This window comes from Lepidochelys kempii, chromosome 1 (assembly GCF_965140265.1).
Source record: "Lepidochelys kempii isolate rLepKem1 chromosome 1, rLepKem1.hap2, whole genome shotgun sequence".
Taxonomy (NCBI): Eukaryota; Metazoa; Chordata; order Testudines; family Cheloniidae; genus Lepidochelys; species Lepidochelys kempii.
In genome coordinates, this window is record NC_133256.1 from 135,872,002 (window position 1) to 135,886,039 (window position 14,038).

The following is a 14,038-nucleotide window of genomic DNA, read 5'->3' on the forward strand; positions in this document are numbered from 1 at the left end:
AGGAAACACCTGCACCCTTTCCTCCACCCAAATGACAGTAGTTAAGCTGTGGGAGACCCAAGGGCAATGTTTGGGTTAGATCAGTGGTTCTCAACTCTGGTCCACTGTTTGTTCAGTGAAAGTCCCTGGTGCGCCGGGCCAGTTTGTTTACCTGCCGCGTTCGCAGGTTCGGCCGATCGCAGCTCCCATTGGCTGCAGTTCTGCGCTCCAGGCCAATGGGGGCTGCAGGAAGGGAGGCCAGCATGTCCCTCGGCCCACGTCGCTTTCTGCAGCCCCCACTGGCCTGGAGCAGCGAACCGTGGCCAGTGGGAGCCGCAATCAGCCGAACCTGCAGACGTTGCAGTTAAACAAACCGGCTGGCCTGCCAGGGGCTTTCCCTGAAGAAGCGGTGGACCAGAGTTGAGAACCACTGGGTTAAAGGATCCCTCGCAGCAGTGCAAGTTGGTGTGAGGGCTTGCGAGCCAGATTGTGTGGTAGACGAAGTTAAGAGAGGTCACCTCAAATACCCAGGGCCTCAGGAGCTGATTAGGGACCCAGGAGCAGGTGTCACGGATGAAGACAGGAAGGTAGAAACTGTGATATCAGTACTGAGGACAAGTATCAGAGTTCTATCAATGATATATTTGTATTTTACATGAATTCAATATACTGACCGATCTTTCCTTTCTCTCACTAGCTTCAGCTGCAAGGTGCTGGTAAAAGGAAAAGTAATTCCGACTCTTGACTGAGTAACCTACCTCTCTTAGCAGCTTCATGGATAGGGGAAGCCAGGTCACATGGTGCATGTGGGCTGGCTCCATGCTGTAATAATAGATTCAAACAGGCCACGTTGCCACTGACACAGGCATTGAACAAAGGAGTGTGCCAATCAATAGTAACTCCATTCACCTGAAGGAAAAACAACAGGCAAGTAGTTTCTTTAAAAACAGTAATGATCCAGGAATATTTTAACTAGGGCTGGATGAATATTTTCATCAAAACTGTTTTTTCTATGCAATATTGAGAGTATTCAATTAAAAACATTTTTTTTTTTGCAAAAGGTGTCTACTTTCTGTTGAAAATAATCAACTTTTCATTGGAAAAACACACCTTTTTTCCCCAAACCCAAAAACTATTTGAGTCAGAAATACTACCATGGTGCTCATGGGAGTTTTCTGGGATCATCATGCCCCCATTGCCCTGTATGGGCCAGATTCTCCAGCTGGACCACATCTCCCATGATGCACCATGGTAGGGGCTTCCATGATGTACCATGGTGGTTTAGCGAGAGAGGAGACCATGGTGCATCATGGGAAATGTAGTCCGACCAGGGAGCCCAGCCCATCGAGGAGAAGGTGGGCATGAGGCACCTGACCTAGAATTCCCAGGAGGTAGATACTGTGGTGACGTTTGTGCATTAACATTTTTGGTTTTCCAACAAAAATATTCAGTTTTAAATTTTTCACTGAAAAGTCAATACTTTTGGGGGAAAAAAACCAGAAATGCCATGAGACTTGCACACATCACCACTCTGGACACTTTGCTTGTATATTGTCTCCATTCCTCTCCATTTTTTATGTGCTTCTTGCTTTTTTTTAGGCACTGATCCTGCATATTTACACCTGTGGTGCATATATGTATGTGATTTGTCCTGCTAACATCAGTGGGACTAATCACGTGTATAAAGTTAAGTGTGTACATACGTTTTTGCGGGATTATAAACTCTTTGGGATAGGACTGCCTCTTTCTATATGTTTGGTAAGTGCCTAGAACCAAGACTAAACTCAAGAAGCTCAATCTATTTAGCTTAACCAAGAGAAGGCTAAGGGGTAACTTGATTACCATCTGTAAGTACCTACATGAGGAACAAATATTTGATAATGGGTTTGTCAGCCTACCAGAGAAAGGTATAACACAATCCAATGGCTGGAAGTTGAAGCTTGACAAATTCAGACTGGATATAATGTATATTTTTAACCCTGAGGGTGATTAATAGGGCCCTACCAATTCATAGTCCATTTTGGTCAATTTCATGGTCATAGGATTTTAAAAATCATAAATTTCATGATTTCAGCTATTTAAATCTGAAAGTTCATGATGTTGTAATTGTAGAGGTCCTGATCCTAAAAGGAGTTGTGGGGGGTCGTAGGGTTATTGGAGGGGGGGTTATGGTACTGCTACCCTTACTTCTCTGCTGTTGCTGGTGGCGGTGGTGCCTTCAGAGCTGGACAGCTGGAGAGCGTCGCCTGCAGACCAGACACCTGGATGCTGTGGAGTAGGGAAGGGACCGAAGGCAGAACCAGCAACAGCACGGAAATAAGGTGGCATGGGATGGTATCGCCACCCTTACTTCAGCGCTGCTGCTGGTGAGGCGCTGCCTTCAGGGTTGGACACCCAGCCACCAGCCCCTGCTCTCCAGCCACCCAGCTCTGAAGGCAGCCCTAAAATAACCTTGAGATCGCCCTGCAACTCCCTTTTGGATCAGAACCCCGAATTTGAGAAACACTGGTCTCCCCCATGAAATCTGTAGTGTATAGGGTAAAAGCACACAAGAGACCAGATTTCACAGTCCATAACATGTTTTTCATGACCGTGAATTCGGTAGGGCCCTTGTAATTAACTACTGGGACAATTTATCCAGGGTTATGGTGGATTTTCCATCACTGGCAATTTTTAAATCAACATTGGATGTTTTTTCTTAAAAGATACACTCCAGGAATTTGTTTAGGGAAGTTCTGTGACCTGTGTTACATGAGACTAGATGATCACAATGCTCCCTTCTGACCTTAGAATCTATGAATCTATGAAACCAAAATATAAATAATAATAATGGCAGGGGCTGCTTAAATCTGTACTTTTTTTTGCTTTATTAAAAAAGTGTCTTATGTAAAAAGTGGCAATATGCTTAGAGTTAAGCTAGGCACCGGGTACATGCACAGTATCAAATTTTATATTTAATATTTTATCAAAGCATATTTTATTATAAATTAAATCTCACTGGGCTTTTTGGAATGGCTATTCACTATATTGGTTCAGCCAAAATAATTACATAAAAAAATCGAAAAGACCCAGGATCTTAGTTATACTTACATTCCTCCAAAAGTGTAAAGGGGCCTTAAAATGTAAATGGTATTTACACCCACATTACGCTCCTTTACACCACCAGAGCAGTGTAAATGGGCTTTAATTGATATTAGAATTTGGTTCAGAAAACTCTAGCAGGGTTCATTCTTTTCACACAGCTTACAATATCAGGAGCTTGAAATAGACGTTTTTAAAAATACAACTGGTCTTTTTATTGTTTAACTCATTGTGGTACATTCCTTCACATCACACAATTCCTCCTACATAACACACTGTAGACATCTCAACATGCAATCCTATGGTTTTCTTCTCATCGTTCATTAAACCAATTATTACCCTGCAGGGAAAACTGAGTTTCATAGATATGCTTCTAAACATCTGTGTTATACTTACTTGAGCCCCATGTTTTAATAGGACACTAGCACAAGCAGGATGGCCCCCTAAGCAGGCTTCATGGAGAGGAGACACATGATCTGCTGTAATGAGGTTTACACTGCTCCCCTTGTAAAATAACAGAAATTATTATTGGAGGCAATAACAGTGATGCTTACCACTTATATAGTGCTTTACGTATTTTAAATGTCTTTGAATGATCTTGGCTTCCAGCCTTTTACATCACCCACTGTGCCATGTGACCTTTTCCATCAAGATTTAGAATTGTGACTTCTCAAATAAAAGTGACCTTTTGATTTTTGCAAATATCTTATTTGCAATTTTGTCAAGAAATTCTGGAATTTTATCAAGTTGTTTTCCGGAAACCTCCATGATTTCAGGAGCGAGTTTTGATGGAAAAGCAAACCTTGCATTACAAATATTTTATTTAGCTCTACCACAAATCCTTCAACTATGACAGAGTCTCATGAGATCTGCAAGATCAAACACAGGGCATTTCCCCAATAATTGCTCTCCTCCAACCGGTGTCTCAACAGGAGAGAAGGATATAGCTCAGTTAGGCCCTAATCCTGCAAACACTAACACATGTGCTTAACTTGAAGTATATGAGTAGTCCTGGGGACTTCAATGGGAATACTTGTGCAAGAGTTAAGCACATTCATAACTGCTTGCAGAATCCAGGCTTTCATTTATATGGCTTTGCATAGATAATAAGTTAGCTATCATAAAACCATCCATCACAAGTGGAGTTCACTGTACTAATCTCAGATACTTTACAATATAAAATCCAGCCTGCATTCAACAATGGGACCAATGAGCAAAGCAGCAGAATGTTCATCTCCCCAGTAAAACGATACCTGAGTGATGAGTTTCTTCAGAGCAAGCAAACGCCCGTGGATAGAGGCATCATGTAAGGGAGACCAGTCTGAAACAAAGTCTGCAGAAGGAGAAGAGAAGGGTCAAGAATTTCATGGACTATTTCATCGCCTGACTTTATCTAAACTGGGTGACTGCCGGAAATGTAGTAAATCTGCTTCCTTCTCATGCGATTCCTAAGTATTATCTGATTTCCAGATACATTGCTTGAGTTGCTGCTGCAGTCAGGAGTAGCAATGGTTCTGGTCAAGGTGGTTTATTCCCTGAGTTGCCAGCCTTCACACATTTGGAGGGAGGAAAAAGCAAGGTACATTTTATGAGAATGCAAATAGTGTTTTAAACAAGCACTAATCAACTAAGTTCCCATTGGAGGACAAAAGAGTAATTTACACAGCACAGTCTTGTTCTTATTTAGCCTGCCACTAGCTCTGAATTGTTTATAATGCCTTTGGGGTTTTTTCAAGCTCAGAATATTTTACCAATTTTAAAAGGAAGATATTCTGAAAAGGTTGCAGCTGCTAAATTATTTACTAATAGCCAGAGATGGGCTAGAACTAACAACAGTTGATCGTGGTTGGTGCCAAAATACCCAGGGGTAATTGTGTTACCCATTGACTTTGTACCTCAAGTTTTGGTGGCCAGTATTATTGTAATCACAGAAGGAATTAAGCATCTGCTGTGTGCTCTGCGTGGTTAGATGTTTGGCTGCGTGCGTGTGTTCTTCCTGTGTGCCGTCCCAGCTCTGCGCAGACAGCTCAAGTGAACTGCCCAATGACCACAAGATCCGTTAAGATACAAAGGCACGAGGACAGGTTTATTGTTGACAGTGCACGGTAATAGCACCTGGCAGACTCTATGGCAGTGGTGGGCAACCTGCAGGCCGTGGGCCGCATGCAGCCCGTCAGGGTAATCCGCTGGCGGGCTGCTAGACAGTTTGTTTACATTTTCACGGCCGCCCGCAGTCCCAGTGGCCGCAGTTCGCTGTTCCTGGCCAATGGGAGCTGCGGGAAGCAGCAGCCATTGGCCGGGAACGGCGAACCCCGGCCAGTGGGAGTTGCGGGTGGCCACGCAAATGTAAACAAACTGTCTAGCAGCCCGCCAGCGGATTACCCTGACGGGCTGCATGCAGCCCGCGGCCTGCAGGTTGCCCACTACTGCTCTGTGGGGATACTAAGGGCTAGTCTACACTGGCAACGCTAAAGCACTGCAGCAGCAGCACTGCCATGGCAGCACTTTAAAGTGTCTTGTGTGGTTGCGGCCCAGCACTGGGGCACTGTTGACACTGGGGCTTTATAGCGCTGCAACTTGCTGCACTCAGGGGGGTGTTTTTTTACACCCCCAAGCAAGAAAGTTGCAGCGCTGTTAATTGCCAGGGTAGACAAGCCCGAAGACATGTATGCCCGAGACAATGGACACAACTCAGTGAATGGTGGGACTTTCCATTCCCCACGCCGCGGAACAAATAAACTCCCTCTAAAAGACATCTTTATACCCTAATACAGACAAGTTACGTGCTACCTTTGACATAGTTACTGCTCCCTGATGTGGCTAGTGATTACTAGAGCTGTTGATTAATCGCAGTTAACTCACACGATGAACTCAAAAAAAATTAACTGCGATTAAAAAATGTATCGTGATTAATCGCACTGTTAAACAATAGAATACCAACTAAAATTTATTAAATATTTTGGATGTTTTTCTTCATTTTCAAATATATTGATTTCTATTACAACAGAATGCAAAGTGTACAGTGCTCACTTTATATTATTATTTTTATTACAAATATTTGCACTGTAAAATGATAAAAGAAATAGTATTTTTCAATTCACCTCATCCAATACTGTAGTACAATCTCTTTATCGTGCAAGTATAACTTACAAATGTAGATTTTTTTTTGTTACATAACTGCACTCAAAAACAAAACAATGTAAAACTTTAAAGCCTGCAAGTCTACTCAGTCCTACTTCTTGCTCAGCCAATTGCTAAGACAAACAAGTTTGTTTACATTTATAGGAGATAATGCTGACTGCTTCTTATTTAGAATGTCACGTGCCAGATATGCTAAACATTCGTATGCCCCTTTATGTTTCAGCCACCATTCCAGAGGACATGCTTCCATGCTGATGATGATTGTTAAAAAAATAAATGCGTTAATTAAATTTGGGACTGAACTCCTTGGGGGAGAATTGTATGTCTCCTGCTCTGTTTTACCTCCATTCTGCCATATATTTCATGTTATACCAGGCTCAGATGATGACCCAGCACATGTTTGTTTTAAGAACACTTTCATAGCAGATTTGACAAAATGAAAAGAAGATACCAATGTGAGATTTCTAATGATAGATACAGCACTCGACCCAAGGTTTAAGAATTTGAAGTGCCTTCCAAAATCTGAGAGTGACGAGGTGTGGAGAATGCTTGCAGATGTCTTAAAAGAGCAACATTCCGATGTGGAAACTACAGAACCCGAATGACCAAAAAAGAAAATCAACCTTGGGCTGGTGGCATCTGACTCAGATGATGAAAATGAACATGCATCGGTCCGCTCTGCTTTGGATTGTTATCGAGCAGAACCCGTCATCAGCATGGACACATGTCTCCTGGAATGGTGGTTGAAGCATGAAGGGACATATGAATCTTTAGCGCATCTGGCACGTAAATATCTTGCAAGGCCAGCTACAAAAGTGACATGCGAATGCCTGTTCTCACTTTCAGGTGAATTGTAAACAAGATGTGGGCAGCATTATCTCCTGCAAATTGTAACCAAACTAGTTTGTCTGAGTGATTGGCTGAAGTTGGAATAAGTGGACTTAAAGGTTCTAAAGTTTTACATCGTTTTATTTTTGAATGCAGGGTTTTTTTCTACATAATTCTACATTTGTAAGTTCAACTTTCATTTTAAAGAAATTGCACTACAGGATTTGTATTAGGTGAATTGAAATATACTATTTCTGTTTTTTGAAATGCAAACATTTGTAATCAAAAATAAATATAAAGTGAGCACTGTACACTTTGTATTCTGTGTTGTAATTGAAATCAATATATTTGAAAATGTAGAAAACATCCAAAATATTTAAATAAATGGTACTCTATTATTGTTTAACAGTGCGATTAATCGCAATTAATTTTTTTAATTGCTTGACAGCCCTAGTTATTACCCATCACTTTGTACATGTTGGTTCAATCAAAACATCTCTATTACATACTGTCATCCTAACCTTATCTTTTAAAAGGAATCAGTGTGTTCCTGTTACCCTTGGGAAATGTTTTTGTACAATCCTAATATCAGAATGTTTTGGTACCACTTAATATCAAAATGTGTTTGCGTAAGTACTCTGTGCTTACTGCTTCTTAGAAATGTGTATTTCTGCAATATCAGCCCAGTTCTTGCCAAATTCTGTAAGCAGGTCCTGCCTCATACCAGGCCTCTAATACAAGGGCTTATGTCTCAGGCTCTCTTCCGACTACACTCTGTACCATTAAAGCCACAAAATTAGATACAAACTGTACAGGGGAGACCAGGAGGAAGGATCTGTCTTAGCATGTTGTTTGCTTATTTTTAACCCTTAATGGGAAGGTCAGAGTGCTTTAGATTAGCATTGGTGGGCTTCCTGGGGAAAGTTGAGTTTTAAGGAGGGGTTTGAAGAGAGTGGGCTCTCCCAAAAGGCAAGAACCACCCAATTTTTTACTGATTTGCTCCTCTGGAGCAACACTAAACCACCATAACATCGGCTCACTAAATTCTGTCCTGTCTCAGCCACTTTAAAAACAAACAAAAACATAGCCCCAGACTTTCAAAGGGCTCTGCAAATGATAACTGAAGTAAACAGGATCCGAAGCAGGTGCAAGTGTTGCACTCCCCCAGATTCCCTTGCATGATTTCAGGCCTAAAGCAAAACACTGAAATGGAAACAACTTTTAGCAACAATCCAGGAACCAGCACACTGCATAGCTGTAGTGGGTGTGAGGAGTGAAATTTCATCCAAGGACATGAGGAGATATCCCTACTACTGTGAGAACTGCTCTGAAATCATTCATGTCCACATAAGCAAACACATCCTTGGGTTTTAAGATCTTGTCTGAAAGGCCTAAATACAGTAAAATAGATGGAAGTCAGTTTATCTACCTTTAAAAGATGAAGTCCTATGTCATGCTAGGATTTGAACTACTGGTTCCAGGGAGTCTAGGTATTTAAAATTTGATACTAGACATGTCACAGTCTGCAAATGCACTGACATTTGGAACGTTTTGATGGAAAAAATTTACTCAGAAATTTGTCAGCATGAATGGCTGTGATAGGATCTGTAAGAGTCTTTTATACTGGGGAAATTGTTATGGTTACAATTTGATACAGGAATTGGCAAGTTATTTTTTTTAAAGAGAGAGAAAGATTTATTTGGGATTTGTCAGGCAAAAGAGCAATTGGATATATTTCATAAGACTTGCCATCCATCCCTGGACTTGGTAGATCCACACAAATGTGTGAAAGAATACTCACATTTATGTTTATGGACTGTTATGTTTAATTTCTCTGGTTACTGAATCTATTAATTTATTTAACGTTAATTCTCTTAGCATTAGGCACCTCTACAAATACTGAAATAACAGCAAAAGTATCGATATCCTTAACACAAAAGGCTTTGTGGCATGAACCATCTGACCACACTATTCAATCAGTATCACATAAGTGAAATGAAACATTTAACCATGAAGAGTCCCCCATCAAATAAGCTACCAAAAATCCTTTACCCTTTCGAGAGAACAACAGAGATCTTCAGCAAGCACATAAGGTCAACAAACCTCAGCTCTGGTGGACCAAGAGAGGAAACAAATATGTTTGAGAGTCCTGGACCTGACACAGAAAATGCCTTAAGAAAAGGAGTACTTGTGGCACCTTAGAGACTAACCAATTTATTTGAGCATGAGCTTTCGTGAGCTACAGCATCCAATGAAGTGAGCTGTAGCTCACGAAAGCTCATGCTCAAATAAATTGGTTAGTCTCTAAGGTGCCACAAGTACTCCTTTTCTTTTTGCGAATACAGACTAACACGACTGTTACTCTGAAACCTGAGAAAATGCCTTGCTTGCAGCCACTGCCTTTTAAGCCATGAACTGCTAGTTAGATACCTCCACTGACTTAGGTAGCTAGGACCAAAGCTGCTGGATTACTCCTCTTTTATTTTCAATTATAACAACTGAAAGATATTACGTCGACACAAGACAAAGACACGTGATGGCAATTTTGGACATATACTAGTGTAATGTCTGTGATTTATAAAGTTCTGTAGCAGGTAAATCATGAATGGTAATATTTTAGGGATGGTGGTGTCGGGATATCCTAGATGAATTTGGCTTTTGTTCTGTCTGAAACAATGAGTTATTAAAGGAACAAAAATGAGGCACATTTTAAGGCATTTCACATTTTCCCAGACTTGAAGCCTCTGGGCAGTTTACCAAGTGGCAATTCAAAAAGGTAATAGTCGCACACATCTGATAACAATAGTCCAATCTGCGAGGCTTACTATATTATTCAAACAAAGTAAATTGAAAGGAATTTGGTGTGCATAGTCCAGGCTCTGCAACTCTCTTGGGATAACAATTCAACAATACTTGTTCTAAAGGGGTTGTCATCCTGGGGCTAAGAGAAAGGATGGAGCAATTCCAATGGAACTCTGATTGTTATCCCAAAGTGAACAGCTCAAAGCAGGTTTGAGGCCAGAGTGAAATATCTTTACTGGTACCTGGTACAGCATGTTGGCAGACAAGTCTGAACTAACTGCTGAAGATGGAATAAAGCCCTTACAATAGGGGTTCTTATCACAGACGGACAAACAGGTGGGCCAGTGTATTTTTCCCAGAGGTGAATACTTCTTTATCTCCTGTTATGTCGCTGAAAAAGAGCATGCTGAAATCAGCTCAGTAGAGGAGAGAAAGACTGGAAGGCAGACAAAGATCATGAATTCAAAGGGGCACAAAAATTCACTCCTCTGTTTAAAAAAAAAAAAAAGATTACTTAGATCTGTGGAATCTAGAGGAGTCAATGGGCCAAATGGGAGGAATGACATGCCCTCAATGCACCCTTCCTGGTGGTAGTCCGTGCATGGAGTGCTGACATTTGTGCAGTAAGTCTTTCTGAATAACCCATTTTGTGGTACTTCTAGAGAAAATTATATTCTTTTTTTAATTTGGTAGCGTCTCACTTCTTTTCACAAGCAAGTCGGCAAAGTTCCATTGGCTTCACTGAAACTACAGCACCGTACACCAGCTAAAGATCTGTCCCCATATGGATAGTGCCACAGTGGGCCCAAGCCATGCTACATTGATTGATAAAGGGCAATATGCTATTCATAATTTTATGGATTTTGCTTTAAAAGCAATGTCTGTAGAATACTGTTTATTAAATCACATTTATCCATGAACAATATATGGTGGTTTTCCAGGCTGGAATGTGGGATCATCTAAAGAGTAAGGAAATAGTCAAGTTGTCAGAATAATGGGGATAGCTGTTTCTGCTCCTTTGCAGTAGACGTCATGGAAGTGGTTTTTATTTGTTGGGTGTATGGATAATATAGTCTCACATTTTTCAGTGTGGGGTCAATGATTGTCAGGCATGCTGTTCTGAGCACCCGCATGAGAAAACCTGAATCAGCAGTAAGGAACAACTAAAAACTGAAGAGCAGAAATACTACTAGTATCAGCTCAGGTACTGGTGTTTTTCTAGTGAAACATTTTGGGATGAAGATGTCACTAATCTAAGGGCTTAAACCTCACACTTCTTCTACTCTTCTGGGTCAGTCTTAACCCTACAGTATAGCCTCTTCAAGCTCTCTTGGCAACATCGCATATTCATTCCTCGTAGGGTTACTGCTTGTATTATATTCAGTCTCTTCAAAAACTTTTCAATTTTCCCATTTTGAAACCAATGCCATCACAAAGTCTGCATGAGCTTCAGCAGAGATATGTTTACAGATCATTTACAAATTTTGGATTGAGAAACAATTTTTCTGAGTTAGACTCTGATCTTTTATTGTTACCTACACCTTGTGTCCCAAGCTTATCCTGACAGCAGTATAATGCAAATACACATATTACAGACAGATGTGTGAACTACATGGCTATTGTATACATTCACAAGGATTCAGGTGACAACAGAGTAACCACAAGAGTGAAAGTGCATAATTATGCCATCACAATCTGGAGGTGTGTGCTTAGTCTAAGTGTTCGCAGTTTCCCTGTGTTGCATACTAGTGTATTTAGGCTGTGGCAGTGGTTCCCAATGTGGAGTTCCCCGGACCGCTGGGGGTCTGCCATGGGTTATGCGGGTATTCATCCCTTGAGCCTGGGCTGCACTGACTTTCAATGGGAGCTGGGTGTCTAATTTCTTAGGCCTCATTGAAAATTCTTGTCTAAATATTATTTTGAATCCTTAAATTAGTGCCACTACCCTTTGCTTCATCGTATGATTATTTATTATTTATATTACCATAGTGCTTGTGAGCCCTAGTCTTGAACCAGGCTCCCATTGTGCTAGGCTCTGTACAAACACAGACTTTCCTCCTTCATTCTAGATGCTGGAAACCTGTCATCCATTTAGGAAGAATCCATCTCAAATCCAGACTCATTTGGGATTTTATTGTTATCACTATTCCACCACCCCCACAAAAAACAAAATCAACCTAGACAGCAGTACAGACACCTTGGTCACTTCTGCGCTGCAGCTGGCCTTGTAGTTCTCCTCATATTCTAACTGCATTATTCTTTTTTAGTTTAGTAACAAATGGAAGATTTCCAGAGCTCTCATGAAAGAAAGAGGAATACTACAATGTTACTGCATATTACCTTCATTTTTCCTCCCCCAGCACACTAGCCATGAACTGAAAGCCTCCCCGAAAGCCAAGTGAAACACCGCTAACCAAGCTGTATGTGAAAAGAGATTGTTTGTATTTCAAACACTTTGGGCCGGACTGCAAGCCTCTTACGCAGAGTGGTGAACAGAATGGGGCAACTTGTGTGAGTAACTACTCATCAGTGACAGAAAGAGGTTCACAGCCTGGCCTTTTGAGAATAATCCACAAATATCTGTAATGCCACGAGCAAAGATTCTTTAGTCTATCTTTAAAAACAAAAGAGGAACTTTTTTTGCTGAGCTAACACTGAGTGTTCAGCTGGCAATAATGCAAACCAAACATGCCCACGTTGCAACTTCTTTTTCAGTTATGTCCAGCTCAGATTGTAATGCTTATTTTACTTTGCTCAGACTCCTAATATTTGTGAAGTGCTTAAAAATAAAGCTTGGTTTTTACTGTCAGAAAGCACTAATAGTGCATAATCAATACCATTTAAAATGCAATAACGTACACGGATGTCTGCCTACAAACTGCACGTAAACAAGCCTTCTGGGAGAATACAATTCTGAAGCTCTGCATATATACCATCCATGGCCCTTCCATCACCACCAGAAGACTATCTGGAAGATTGTTTGGATAGATACAGTTATATTACTTACCACTCATCAGTGGATTTGATAGAGAAGTTGCATGTGACTGTCCTTCCACTCCCTGGTATTTACTGGCATTTCCCTTTGCTCCTGCACCATCCATTGCACACTGGGCAGTCAAATTTCTGTTATTTCACTTCACAGTTGGTCTTGAGAGTTCAAATTCCATCCTCCCTGATGAAAATCCTAGTTATGCAAGTAATCTATTAAGCAGACTCCGTGTGTGCAAGTCAAGCAGACTTCGCAGCAGACTGGAACTTGGTACCGGCAGCAGTTTCAGAGTAACTTGAGTACCTGTGTGCGGATTTAACAAAACACCTCCTCATTCACTTGGTGTGCAGCCAGAGATCAGACAGACCACACTGTACAAAGCCAGGGATGTGGTTGATGTCATATCCTTTCAAAAGCCACACCCAATCAGCAAGGCTGCCTTCTGTTTTTATCAGGAAGGAACTTCATAGTTTGACAAAAAAACAAGACAGAGCCAGCTCAACTAGTTGTGCAAACTCTGCCTTTAGGGATCTGAAAAGGCAACTCAGAGAGATAACTGTGCTCAAAGCTTTGCCTTCAAGAGGAGGATCAAATTAAGTTGTTTTGAGACAACACCCTTTTCCTATATCTACGGTGCCTCCAGTATTCAAAAACTGACATCTAAAAAGCTCATGACTGCATGCAAAAAATGGTGTCCTGAATTCCTTTTACACAGCAGCAGTCACTACATACCATAATATTATTGAAACCACATGTTCACAGAGCTGTGCTTTCCACTGGAACTACTTCATTGTCTCCATGGCATGAAAAGCCCAGCATTATGCAGGCTCATTTCCCTCCATCCATTTCAATCAATTTCACTGAGTCCTCACAGTTGCACCAATACTATATATAAAATCTGCTTTTTCCTCTGAAACAAAACTAATTAACCTACAGGCAAGTAAACAGGGTCAGATTTTCAAACAGGCTTCATCCCCATCTCTATTTGTGTGGGTGCAACTTTGCAATTTGCAGGTCATTTCAACATGCATATTTTTGTGCACATAAATTAAATAAATTTACAAGTACAAACCCCATTTGCTCTTAGTGCATATATACATTAGCACGTGTGCACAAGTAAGGATGCAAGAACTGCATTTGCAAGTGATTGCCTGTACCAAGTTGCATGCATGTACACACAAGTTACATTCTTTAAATGTGGCCACAAATCTGCCCAAC

At 41.0% G+C, this 14,038-nt stretch overlaps 1 protein-coding gene across 7 annotated transcripts in view; it reads right to left on the minus strand.

Annotated features, from left to right (window-relative positions):
- The window catches only part of ASB9 (ankyrin repeat and SOCS box containing 9), a 30,148-nt gene extending 16,810 nt beyond the window's left edge, over positions 1–13,338 (minus strand). For 4 of the 7 annotated variants that reach the window (XR_012160201.1, XR_012160202.1, XM_073355394.1 and 1 more), the window contains exons 1-4: positions 12,839–13,338; positions 4,314–4,393; positions 3,457–3,564; positions 738–888 (exon numbers count right to left, since the gene is read on the minus strand). Coding sequence is in view for 5 of the 7 variants with exons in the window: in XM_073355394.1 (XP_073211495.1) it covers positions 738–888; positions 3,457–3,564; positions 4,314–4,393; positions 12,839–12,932 (433 nt within the window). In the remaining 2 variants the exon portion in view is untranslated. The remainder of the gene's footprint in view (positions 1–737; positions 889–3,456; positions 3,565–4,313; positions 4,394–12,838) is intronic. The other 3 variants (XM_073355442.1, XM_073355431.1, XM_073355421.1) reach the window with 2 other exon arrangements.
- Between the last annotated feature and the right edge of the window lie 700 nt (positions 13,339–14,038).